The following is a 13423-nucleotide window of genomic DNA, read 5'->3' as shown; positions in this document are numbered from 1 at the left end:
AATCTGTTTCGCTTAAAGTAATGGGAAAATAAACAGTAGAAAACCTGTAATTCAATTTCAACACTGCATGTGTCCATATAGCAAAGGAGTTAGCTGGAAATGTCAGCTGGGCTGAATGTCCACATGTTTGTGGGGCTTTGCCATAATGTTAGAATAGTAGAATCATAGAAAAATTTAGGTTGTAAAAGACATCTTAGATCATCAGGTCCAACCATTAACCCATCACTGCAGAGTCCATCACTGAACTGTGTGCACAAGTGCCACATGTCTTTTAAATCCCTTCAGGGATGGGTGACTCCACCACTACAATGGTCAGCCTGTTCCAGTGCTTCACAACCCTTTTCATGAAATCATTTTCCCTAATATCCAATCTGGACCTCCTCTGGCTCAACTAGAGGCCATTTCCTCTTGTCCTTTCACTTGTTACTTGGCAGAAAAGACAACCCCCACCTGGCTGTACCTCCTGCTGGGGAGTTCTGGAAAGTAATAACATCCCCCCTGAGCCTCCTTTTCTCCAGGCTGAGCCCCTCCAGCTCCCTCAGCTGCTCCTGGTGCTCCAGATCCTTCCCCAGCTCTGTTGAAATGGAGAATGAGCTGTTGATCTCCTTGTGCACCACTGAAAGTCAACACACTTTACCTGCGAGAGGCAGGCACCCAAAAAAGTGGATGATATCTTGGAATAAGTGCTCAAAGTTCATTTTCCTTGATAGAGAAGAATGCCACATGGCAGGTGGTGTTAAAGTGCTGAGGTCTTTTCACTTGCAAAATTGCTTGGGGCTTCTTTGGAGGTTTGGAGCATTCTGGCACTCCACAAACTCACAGGTTGGTCACAGCGTGTGCTTGTGGAGCGTCTGTTTGCCAATATGACTTGTTTGCACAAAATAAAATATTCAGCAGGGCATGAAACAGCAAATAAATTTCCCTTTGTAAAAGTAATATGGGAATTAGCCTACATTATAGAGCTTAAATCACGCTGATTCTCCTCCAGGGCTGGAATAAAATTTTCAGAATCACCTCTTATCTTTGCAGAATCTAAACCATATGGAAATTTCCTGATTTCCTTAGGTGTTTTTGACACTCTTACCCATAGGTCTTAGAGGGTTTAGCTTTTTTCTAGTGCAACAGTCTCAGTTCTAGGTGTGAGATTTTTCAGAAACAAAATAGTTACATCAAGGAATTTATATCAATAAGGGAATATCAAAGCTAATAGATTATATGATGATTGATAATCCAAGTGAATTGCAGCAGTTTCAGTTATGTCAGTGCAGTTGATTATGTCATTTTCCTAGGCACAGAGACCCATTTAGCTCCTTCTCCTTGCTTAAAAATGGGTCATGGGTTCAGAAAAGAATTAGGACTTTACAAATGTTAGTTTTTTCCTCTGGGCAGAGAAACAGCTTCTCGGGAGCTCTGCCTCTGAGAAACAAAGATTACTGTGATTTTTTTACCAGACCTTTCAAAGTTCTGATACAGCATTTTTTTGGAGCTCATTGCCCATAGCAATCATTCTGCCCTGTGGCCCATGTCCTGTTTTTGAAAAGCCATTTCCTTTTGGTGCACATCTTCCCCCTGTGTTTAGGTGAAGCAGTCAATGGGGCTTTCAGCCGTAAGGATCAGAATTAAATCAAATAAATTACTTCCAAAGATAGGAAACCATTTCACACCTTGGAGCTTCATTTTGCTGCAGATGTAGCATGTTACAGCTCCTGCCACTTAGAGCTGATTAGAAACCAACTGACCTGTTGCAGCACTTCAAATCTTGGTAGAATTTGCCCTTTGCCTGCAAGCTGACACTTGGTGTTCATCCTCTTTGGGTTTGGAACTATAACTGTGAGCAGGATGATTGCCCTGGAGTGATGATTAAAAATGGTTTTTATTCACTTTACCCTCCTGAGAAACAGAAAAACTTCACTGAAATTTTCTTTTCTTCCTTCCCCTTGGAGCAGTGTTGGACACAGTTTTAAACCAGTAGATAAGCACTGAGTCTTTACTGTGAGGGTGGTGAGACACTGGCACAGGCTGCCCAGGGAGGTGGTGGCCTCCCTATCTCTGGAAGGGTTCAAGATCAGCTTGGATGGGGCTCTGAAAAACCTGGTCTAGAGGAAGATACCCATAGCACAGGGGTTGGGGCTGGAAGATCTTTAAGGTCCCTTCCAAGCCAATCCATCCTTTGATTCCATGAGATTTGGCTCCTCAGCTGAGATTCAGATATTACACATTATTGTCTTGGCCCTAGCACAGCCTTGATGTAGTTGAGCAGAAATGGCAATGGAAGATCTTATTAAGTTCTGATATTGGGTTGAGATGCTGTTTGGACTGGAACAGATTGTGAGAAAGAAAAATAAGTTCAAAATGCCTATGTCAGGAAGCTTTGTGCTCTGCTCTTTCAGCAAAGGGGTTATAAAAAAACAACATGGAAAAATAATTGGCAGTCATGGTATTTGAGGATTTCTCTGTCTTTCCACTTTAAACTTCACATCTCTTTAGATTTTTCCCCTTTTTATTATGTTTATATATTTTCTCTTGGTTACTACAAGGCACTCTGTGACAAATCAGTGCATGTGTTCAATGATAAATACACTGAGGTTCTGTGAGCAGGACAGCTCCTGCTGGCATTTAAAAAGAAATCCAAAGTGAATTTAGGTTGGACGCAACCAAATACACAGTGTTTACATTAATTCTGGGGGTTTTTTCAAAGGGAGTGGTAACGGTAGTCACTATTTATGGAGGCTCTTACTACCACCTCTATTCCAAAGGTTTTCTCACATCTCCTTTATTTTGGAGGAACTGTTTGGATTCAAAAACAACTTTTAATTGACCTTTTATCTTGCAGTGTAGAATCTGTTCATGGTACATTGCTAGGCAAGCAGCCTACAGAGAAATTCAGCTCTTGTCTCACAACTCTGATTGTGGTGGTGGTGGTTGATGTTAATTTGTGTTTGATTTCTGCAAAAAAATACTCATTTGGCCTCAGTTTTAGAGTTCTTGGATTGGTGTGGAGAAGGAGGTGAAAGTTTGTTTTATGTAGTATTGTACTTGCAGACTAAGTGATGATTTTGGACACATGAAAACACATTTGGGAAAGAAGGTAACAATATGTGTGTGGTGATGTCCCAAGGAGGAGTTTAGATCCCAGCAGGACTCAGGTACCAGGAGGATCGAGGCTCTGCTGCAGTGAGAGCCGCCTACTTGCAGTGAGCTCTGTGCCTCAATTTTCCTGTCTATAAAACAGAGCTCATAAATCTTGCCATCATTTACATAGTGTTTTGATATCAGGTTTCTCTCCAAGTCTGAAGTAACAGTAATTATTAGTCGTGGGACTGCTATTTCCCTTTGATTTCTCCCCACCTCCATATTCCATGCGTGCAGCCCCTTCTTCAGGACAGGCTAAACCACCCTCGCTGAGATTACTCCATCACCTCTAATGGTGCAGCACAAAACCATTCATTTCTCTGCTCTGGAGTCTAAAGTCTCTGAACTCCATTAGCCCAAGGGAGTGGTAGGCCCAAGCGTGCTCCGAAATGCCGATCTCCTGTTTTGATAACTGAGCTCTAAAATCAAGATAAACAAGCTGCCCTATATACTGAACATGTCCTAATTGCACACCTGAGGCGCGCCAGCCAATCGATGAGCGTGTGTGGCTCGCTAATGAATATTTGTACTTTTGGAAGTTTTCACATGTGGTGTTCCTTGCTGCTTCTGCAGTTATTAGCAGAGTGGCTTCGAAGACCCTGTGCAGGAGGATAACCTGGCTTTAGACCAAGAAACTCTGTAATTTAATTTCATGTGTTAGCTGGGCATGGTCACTCTTATTCAAATTGTATTAGCTAATACTTCTTTCAAACTGTTTATACTGCGTGCAAAGTTGTGTTTAAAGCCCTATTAGCTAATACATCTCCTAGTCTAGACTTGGGGAGGGTTGGCTCCCTGGAGAACTCCTAGCAGGATTTTGTTTACTTGCAGGAGGTGGGAGAGGGAGGCATGGAAAGAAGGGGCAATGATGTTTGAAACCATCCAAATGACTTGCTGTGCCAATATTTTGCTGTCAGTCCCTATGCTCGCTTTTATTATAGCTAGGAGTTTGTTTATTGAGAGATGGCTCTCCAGTCATGAGGATAACTTTGCAAACCAGGGGAGCACTGGCACCAACCAAGGCCTTAGACATTCAGCATTGGGAGCCAGGGCTGTCTGTGGAATGGGGAAGACATAGAAGAAGCATCTGAGTTGGGTATGGCAAGTCTGGCAGGAGCCCCAGGAGACTTTCACTGAACCAGAAACACATCATGAGCCAAAGAGAAAACTTCCTTGGTGAGAGATAACAGTGGCGTTTTGGATGTTCCCCACCAACAGGAGAAGGAGGCTGGTTTTGATGTGTAGGTTGCTCCTGGGATGGTCAGATAGTAGAACTTCCTTCCTTCTGCAAGTCACAGACAACATAAATTAATACTCCTGTACTTTGACTCACAGTCTAGCACCTTACTGACACATATACAGAGCCTGAGCCCCACATTAGGTACCTGAAGCAATCACTGGGACATAGGTAGTGTGAATGTCTTCAGTGTTGCTGATGGAAGAATCATCTATCACCCTTTAGATTTCATTCTTTGATTTTCTTCTCCTGTTCACTCAGAGAAGGTGTGATGCTGGAGCTGGGGCTTAGGCAGGACTACCAAACTCATTGCTCCTTTTTCTTTTACCAAGTATGTTTTTACTGTAACTCTGATTTTGTACTGCAAGTGGCATATCTTGTGAGAAAAAACACTATTATCTCAGCCAGGCATTACATACTGTATTATTCCAAGCCTTTCTCAAATGATGGCTTGGAATTTTATTGACTTGAAATTCAGACAATGTCTCCAATTGTAGTGATACTACCTTTGGAGTTGTAATAAATTCTAAAGTTGAACTTAGAATTCACATTGACAGTGGAGCCTGACATTCCTGGTTCTCAGGAGTCGTTGCAATTTGATTTTTGTCATGGTTTCTCTACTGATGTCTCAATTTTTTACTTTCTTAAATGATCCTTGTCCCTGGAATGTGTAACCTTTCTTTAAATCACCCTCTTCTTACAGTCCTGTCACAAATCAATCACACTCCCACAGTTACCATTCAAATATAAATAAATCAGTTAAATTATTTACCAAAATATGGTAAAACAAATCAACCTATCCTGTGTTTTGTTTGAGTTTTTGGTTGTTTTTTGGGTTGTTTTTGTTCTGTTTTTTTAAAACATCCTTTTCCTTCTCTTTATGTTTCTAACCTAGAGCCTTGTAGTAAGGGCAATTTCTGGCTTGTCTGTGAAATTGCATGCACATCAATAACACTGTGTATCAACAGTCATTAATAAAAGCTGGGTCCTCTATGTATCCCCCTTCCTGGGCAAGATTGTTCTATACAGTGTATTTACTAGAGCTACATCCTGTCTACTTCAGCTACTCGAGTAAGTAGCAATATTTTAACTGCTGAGTGTATAGTGTGCGTCATTTATTTGTCCTGACTAGATCCACTGCTGATTTCATAAACATTTGGGCAAAGAAATACCAAACTAGCAAATATTTGCAGAACCCCCTAATGTAGGATCTTAACAGGATGATATGGTCTCTCAGTTTGAAGATTAAAATCAGTGCTGTTCACAGCTGATTAACTTTCCTTTCTAATATTTCCCACAAATTGAGCTAATGCAATAAAACTTAACGAAACAAGGTTTAGTAAAGCCACAGAGAATATTTATAAGACAGTGAGGTACAGACTGGCTCAGGGTGTCCTGGCATTCACTTTGTAATGGCTCTGTGTTTTATCCTGTAAATAGATGGGTGCAGCAATGACAGCCGGGCTTGTGTGGGGTTGAAACAGCCTCTTTGGTGACTCCAGGCTGGCATGAATTAGCTGCTCTATATTTTCTTTCTCTCTAATGGGTGATTGATTGTTGATTTCTCTCCCATCAGCTCTAACAATTCTCAATGTTGCTCCTACAGAGTCATCAGCAAAGTGGTGTCAGCTCCAGAGGCCAAACCTTCCACTCCCGCGGCGCGGCCCAAAACGCCTCCGCCTGTGCCGTCACCGGCGCCAGCTCCTGTTCATGTCACCCCTCCTCCGGCTCCAGCTCCTCCTCCTCCACAGGCCACCATCTCACCTGTCCTGATCCCACCACCCTCCCCAGCCGTGTCAGCAGCTGGAGGCTCCAAAGCTCCCGTTCGGAGCGTGGTGACCGAGACCGTCAGTACTTACGTGGTAGGTGACACGTCCATGCTCTGTCCCATGCCAGGGGCATTCCTCCCTGGAATTGCTGAGCTCCTGCGTGGCTCATCGTCTCAAACTGATGGTTCCTGGAGTCCTGATGTTGCTCTCTGTTAAACTGCTGTTTATCCAGCCCTTGTTTCCACACACATGCTTTGAGGGGTTAATAACTTAATTGAAACGCTACAACTTGGACTGAATTTTTCATTGGTTCCCAGTTCCAAATTTAAGTTCTTTCTAACAAGTCCAGCTATATCCCATATGATATTTTCTGCTAACTGAGCTAGAACACTTTTTTTTTGGAGGTGGAGGTTTTTTATAGGTGCTTTCAAAAGTGTTGAATTGAAACCTCAAATGTCAGACTCACCATAGATTTTGCTGTCAGTCAGGTAAAGTACAAAACCCTCATACAACATCAAGAACTTGACTTAGCCCTCATTTGAAATGTGTAGAGTCCACTAATCTCTTTCCTGGTTTTGTCGACATACAGAAATTGCAGATGTTTGTGCATCTCAGAAGTCTGTAGATTGTTCATTAGTCTGCACTTCATTTGTGTGTTTGACATGTGCTCTGAGCTTGGCCTGTGTCTGGCAGCATTCTTCATTCTTTTAGAAAAGTCTCTTGTGTACCATGGTGTAGGAACTGCATTCCCTAAAAGAATGTGGATATATGTCTGGGTAGGACAAGACTTGCTGTGCTGCTGAGAATTTCTGCTTTAAGTGCTGTGTGAAATGAAGTCCTGAGCATTCCTGATGCTTGAAAAGCAACACAAGGGTAGCAGTGTTGTTATCCTCCCTGTCCTGGCTGAATTCCAGCTTGATTGGTGACACCTTGCTTTGCTGCAGTTTAAAAATCTCACCATTTAAAACACCTAAAGCTTACTTTTATTACAGAGTTTGCCGTGCTTGAATTGCAACATATGCATGATTTATTTAATTTTTATGAATCTTGATTTAGTATTGATTTCTAATATAAATCCACCCTGCATTTCTAATGGAAAGGTGCTTCCCTGCTGGACTTAAACTGCTGTATCATGTTACTGCTCTCTATTTAAACAGCTGCTACATTTCACTCCTGAGTTAGTTACAGCACTGGACAACGTCACACAGGCTCTGCATGTCCTTAGGGTGCAGGACACAGCCTCACCTCTGCTATCACAGTGTAAACCCACAGTCACTCTTATTAATACAGTCACTAGTATTGTTGTCATTGTTATGTAGTAGCCAAAGGTTTCAAAATTTACTTTAAGAGAGAAGCATTTCCAAATGCTCTACTACATCCCATTTTCTTCTGTAACTGTGAAAATAAATAATTTAGAGATTATGTTAGTTTTAAAAATAAAAACATAGCACTTTGCCTAGGTACTTCCAGTGGTAGCACACTTAGCACCTTTATGGAGAATTCAGAGGCTATGGAGGCTCCAGGTCATTTTTGGTTTTCACAGAACCATAGATTATCACAGAATAGTTTGGGTTGGAAGGAACCTTAAAGACCATCTTGATCCAGCCCCTCTGCCACAGGCAGGGACACCTTCCACTCAACCAGGTTATTCACAGCCCCATCCAACTTGGCCTTGAGCAGTTCCAGGGACAGGAACTCCACCACCTTTCTGGACAACCTGTACAGTGCCTCACCACCCTTATTGTCAATATTTTTTATCTAATACACAATCTAAACCTACCTCCCTTCCACTTAAGACCATTCCCTCTTGTCCTATCACTCCAGGCCCTTGTGAAAAGTGATGTTTTATAATATTATAGTTGAAACCAAGGCTTTACTGCATTAGGACCCAGCTATGTGCACATGCAGGGAGACACCTGATGTGACAGATTTATAAGTCAAAATACTCAGAGAGAGGTTGGGGAAGAAGAAAATGATTAATAACTATTAGCCTCTTGTATAAAGGAAATCCAGGAGACAGAATCATTTTCCTTAGATCACATGGGAAAGCTGTTCTAGAGATAAGAGTGGAGCCAGTGTGACAGAGGTGCCCAACTCCCTTGTGCAGGGGAGGAGAGGAGAGTGATTTTATAGCTCAAAACAGAAAGGATACACATCTCCCTGTTGGATAGCATCTCAGTGCATGTGCTCTGCTCATTAGCTCTCGGTGGTTTGTACTAACACAGCAACCAGCAATCCCACTCTGTGCCTCCTTGCATGACCCTTGGCTCATTAAGGAATGAGAAGTTATGCAATATTTTTAATATCCTTATTCAGCAGCCCAAGTTCTTGTTTAACAAACAGGCAGAGGTTTCTGTCATTATAGACCACCCTGCCCCTCTCCAGCCCCTGAGAGCCTGAGGCAGGCATTCTGCAGGGGAAAAAAATACCTGAAAAATTTAGTTTGGAAAAGTTAGGGTGTCTATTTTCTGATGGGGCAACATCTGGCAGTGCTGCCTACACCCAAAACAGGCAGCACCAGAAATGAGGTGCCTGTGCTGGGGGATGATGGGAGTATAACCAGGTGTTCAGGCAGGTTTTGTAGCCCTCAGCCCAACATCCCACAGCATCCCTTCTCTGCAGCACTGTGGCACAGCATCCCTTCTCTTCCCAGCAGGGTTATCCCACCAAAATGCCTCTGGAGCTCTTCACTCTGAGCCCAGACACTTCAGCTGGGGAGCAGATGCTTCTCTAGCAACTTAAAATGACTTTGCAGATGTGAGATTAGATGGTAGATAGGAATGATTATTGCAATCAATCAGCTTGGAAACTGAGTTAATTTTATGATGGTACCTACTCCATATCTCTGTTGGGAAGGGGATTGTTCCCTGGTTAGTATTTCTGGGACTTGTATTCTTGAGTTTTAAACCACAAAAACATGCAGGGCTTTAAGAAGAATCAGGGAAGAGTGATGTGTTGGTTGCAGCTCTGGTACGTTCCTATTGATTTTTCAGGAAGAGGTGTAAGATGTACAGACCACCGTGTAGTGGCTTTTTTTTTCTTACTAAGAACATTTGGGGCTTTTCATCTGCTACTTTTTAATATTGTGTTTGTAAGCTGTACAGATAGCAAAAAGTTATTGCCTGAGATATGTGTAAATGCACAAAAGCTGAGAACAAAACAATTTCTGCTTTTGAGATTCAGCGATAATGTGCAAATCTTCATAAAGGAGTGATGGAGTCAGGGCAATGCCCCAGACATTTTGTACTTTGTGTTGTTAATTGCACTCCTTTAGGTGGATTCTGTGACATTTTGCGTGTATGTTTTTAGTAAAGAGCTGTTCAAGAACCACTGGAAATGTAAAAATACAAACAATGGGTCGAGCAGGATATAAACATTAAAAAATGCATATGATGAACCCGGTGAGCAGCTGCCCAGTACTGTAAATGATCTGCCTTTCTTGTTTCATTTACCCTTTAGTAAATTGTACTGCGACATAAATGTCATAAGGGGAATGGAAAGTTACTCAGTAACAACTTTTTTTATATCCTGATCTTATCAGCTCGTTGGAGTTGAAGACTTTGGCTAATAAGTAATGCAGCAATATATACACACGGCGCTGTATATTTTACATGCACATAAGAACTGTTATCTTACGCAGGAGGCTGCCGTGGCTCCTGCTTGCCATTAACAGGGTAGAATTTTAAAAGTATAGACAGAGAGGGAATTGTGTCCTTAAGCCCTGGCTCTGTGTGTGAATGCCTGTGCTTAGGTTGGGTGGTGTAACTGGCTTTACTGGTTTACAGGACAATGCAGGAAAATACATGATTTTGTCGTCATGAGCAGTGTAGGAAAATCAATTAAGACGTTAACACTGAGCTCTCATGATCAGAGAATTCACACATGACAACAGGGGCTGCTGAATGGCTTAGCCAGATAAGCAAGAAACCTTTTTTTTTGTTGGTGGTTTGTTTTTTTTTAATGTCAATTTTCCTGCCTACTTAGCCCTGAAAACCAGCTAACTTTGCTTTTCTTTGCACCAGATCCGAGACGAGTGGGGTAACCAGATCTGGATCTGTCCTGGCTGTAACAAGCCAGATGATGGCAGTCCAATGATAGGTTGTGATGACTGCGATGATTGGTATCACTGGTAAGTTCCTCTCATCCATCCTGCTCTGCCAGTGCCTGGCAGATTGGGGCTATATTATTAAAAAACCTTTTTTTCTAATAGTTCATGACGTTGGGAATATTTAAATAGCTTTACTGTGTCCAATTTAATAATCTGGAAGATATTTTTATCTCTGTTGCTCTGAAATTTGAAAAGGCAGATTTTAAGCTGTGAAGGAGAGTTACTTTTTAATTAATGGGCATTGGTGATAACGGTTGTTTTTGAAACTGCTGGGAAATATTGCTGATTCCGGTAATTTTGTGAGAACTACAGGATTATGAGCACAGTGTATACAGATAGACAGTTCAAATTATGAAGCATTGTATGAACAGTAATATAAATGTCAGCTCTTATAAAAAGGTTAGGGGAAATTAATCACTTTTTAGGCAATTTTTTTTAAAAGCTACATAAAATCATAAGGGTTTTTTGCAGATGCGTTAAAGAAGCATTTGAAATTATTTTAAATCTAGTCTATTACACCTGAAAGTGCACTCATATTTTCTACTAAAACAACACTTTTTATCTGAGTATCCTTTTGATACTTGTCTTTTGTTTCAAAGCAAGAGTTCTTAGGTTTTGATCATTATATTTGTTAAGATAATTGCTGTATTAATTCAAAGGCCAGATCCAGTCTCCCACTGGCAAGTTGCATTTTTTGGAGTAAGACACAAAAGCAACGTTACTCCACTGAGGTGATGTGATATTTTCCTGTCCTTCACAGGCCTTGCGTTGGGCTTACGGCTGCACCCCCAGAAGAGATGCAGTGGTTCTGCTCCAAGTGTGCCAACAAAAGGAAGGATAAAAAACACAAGAAGAGGAAGCACAGGGCACACTGAAGGCTTGGCAGGGACTGAAATCGTGCGGTCACCGTGGCACCTCCCGCCCCGACTCGGCTGCAGGAGGGATCCACCCTGCCAGGGTCGTTTGTGTCCCTGCAGTGAATCAGGGGCGAGGAGATGCCCTTGCTCAGGGGCTGTTGGTTTCACAGACAGTCCGAGCCCAGGGCATTGGATTTTGGTACATTCTGATGCTGTTTCTTCCCCCTGGCAAGGGGAGTTTGCACAAAGCGCCGTGAAGGCTTCGGTGGTTCCCGGGACCGCTCCCGCTCCTGTGGCTCGGCAGTAACGTGGATGAATGTTGTAAATACAGATATCTGTCCTATTCTTTCTCGATTTGTTATTAATCCCTCTTGAACCTTTGCAGTAAGGTGCTGAGAGGAGGAGAAAATGTAAATTGCAGTAAGTTGTAAACTGAGACAACCTTCTGGAATGATTTCTGTAGTCTGGATACAGTTCAGCCTCGACTCTTGCTGAGCCAGATAATCATAATGTGGAAATAAAAAGTGGCTGGTAAATATTTTTGTGATGAGAATATATGAAGCTTTTTTCCTTGATTTTTAGTACTAACATAAAATAAACATGTTCAAGCTTTTGTGATATATCTTCTATTTTTTAAAAAAAAAGTTTCTATTGTGTCAATTTTTTTCTTCCGTGTGAATTTCTTTTGGTGGACCTGTAATATATTTTATACATTGATTTTTAGTTTGTTGTTTTGTTTTTTTTTAAAGTCTTTGTCAACCTAACTTTTCATTGCTTGTACATTTCATCAGTGTGTAAAAACACTTCCCATTAAAAGATTTTCACATGTGTAAATAGCTGATATTTATAAAGTAATTTTTTTTTAATTATTTTTTAGGGCTTGAGGATTTTTGTTGTCGTTTGCCCGAGAATACAAACCTAGCAGCTACTAAAAGCCCGGGTGACAAACGCCTGTCCTCATGGCTGTGAGGGATTGGTGAGCTCTGCCCCAGCTGTGCGTGCAGGAGGAGGTGGCCAGCACCGTAATTAGGCCTTGATTCAGATACTTAAACATGTGGTAACTTCTTAAGAAGTGAGTAATCCTATTGCCTTCAAGGAGCCTGTTCCCACACTTGGTTATACATGTGCTTAAATGCTTTCTGAATTGGGAGCTTAGGCCAGGGGGGCTCTGCGCTTCTGGTGGCAGCTACAGCATGTTAATCTGTAGCTGGAATGGACTTTTTTTTCCCCCTTTTTCTCCTTTTTTTGTTGTTTTTTTTTAAACAAGTGGTTAGTGAGTTTGCCAAAAGCATCGTATTTAGGTAGAGGAGATGCTGGTGTGTTCCTCTGCTTTGTGTATCCCCTTGGAAAGACCAGTAAACTGGATCCCAGACACATTCCCCCTTGAAAATGTGAGGGGAAGGTGCAGAGAAACTGAAATAAAAGTCAGTGTTAGATATTGTAGTGCAATGGGTCTCAGAGCTAAATAAGAATAAATCTTGAAAACAATTTATGCCTTTGTTTTTCTAATCAATTTTAGATTGCATTGGTTAATTTGGGGATATTTGTATTTTAAACCAATGCAGTGAGAAAGTCTGATGTTGGAGAAATATGACCCTTTAGCCTGTTGTGCAGATATTAAGAGTTATTTTTTAAATGCATCCAAATTGATATTAATGAGAGTGAATTAGTCATGTTTTTAAAAGTACCGGTCTAGTTAGGGAAATGAGGCTTTGCTGATAGAACTGTTAAATTGCAAATCAGTGGTGATATGGATGAAATTGGTTTATTAAAAGTGCACTGTTACCTGCTTTGTTCAATGCCATCTCGTTTATGTTCCGTCCCTGTTAATTACCAGTCAAGAAAGTTCTTGGGTTTGATTTTTTTTATTCTATTTTATTTTGAATTGTTGGATGTTGCAATGCTGATTTTTGGTTTTTTCCACATGTAATGTGCAGACATACAAAATACGCTGTCTTTGGTCATTTCTGGTTGCAATAATAAAGAAATTAGCTTTTGGTAAGTTGTTTATGCATTTCCTCCTCCTCTCCATGAATCAGAACTTCTCACATTTAATCAGCTGAATTACTCAGGATGCCATGGGAGGGCTGAACTTGCCCTGTTGGATGGTTGTTCAGCTCTTTCTCTGCATGCTTGGCCTTGCTGCTGCTGGGTTTGTTTCTTAACCTGGCTTTTATGATTTTATAAATGACCCCTGTGGCAATAAAACCAAAGCATCATTTTCAGGAGGCTTGTGTGGCTGAGGGGATTAGTAACAGGAGAAGGGGCCCTTCACCTCCGGGTCATCAGTTTGAAGCCACGCTTGGTGCTGAGCCTGCCT

General features: G+C 41.5%; 1 protein-coding gene across 1 annotated transcript in view; it reads left to right on the top strand.

Annotated features, from left to right (window-relative positions):
* Positions 1 to 13072, top strand: part of TAF3 (TATA-box binding protein associated factor 3) — a 114497-nt gene extending 101425 nt beyond the window's left edge. Inside the window, exons 5-7 of the mRNA XM_030959440.1 lie at positions 5976 to 6231; positions 10161 to 10267; positions 11007 to 13072. Coding sequence (XP_030815300.1) covers positions 5976 to 6231; positions 10161 to 10267; positions 11007 to 11121 — 478 coding nt within the window. The 3' untranslated portion in view covers positions 11122 to 13072. The remainder of the gene's footprint in view (positions 1 to 5975; positions 6232 to 10160; positions 10268 to 11006) is intronic.
* The last annotated feature ends 351 nt before the right edge of the window (positions 13073 to 13423 follow it).

This window comes from Camarhynchus parvulus, chromosome 1A, assembly GCF_901933205.1.
Source record: "Camarhynchus parvulus chromosome 1A, STF_HiC, whole genome shotgun sequence".
NCBI classification, from domain to species: Eukaryota; Metazoa; Chordata; class Aves; order Passeriformes; family Thraupidae; genus Camarhynchus; species Camarhynchus parvulus.
Note: the sequence above shows the minus strand (reverse complement) of the source record. Positions and strands in the feature narration are given on the sequence as shown.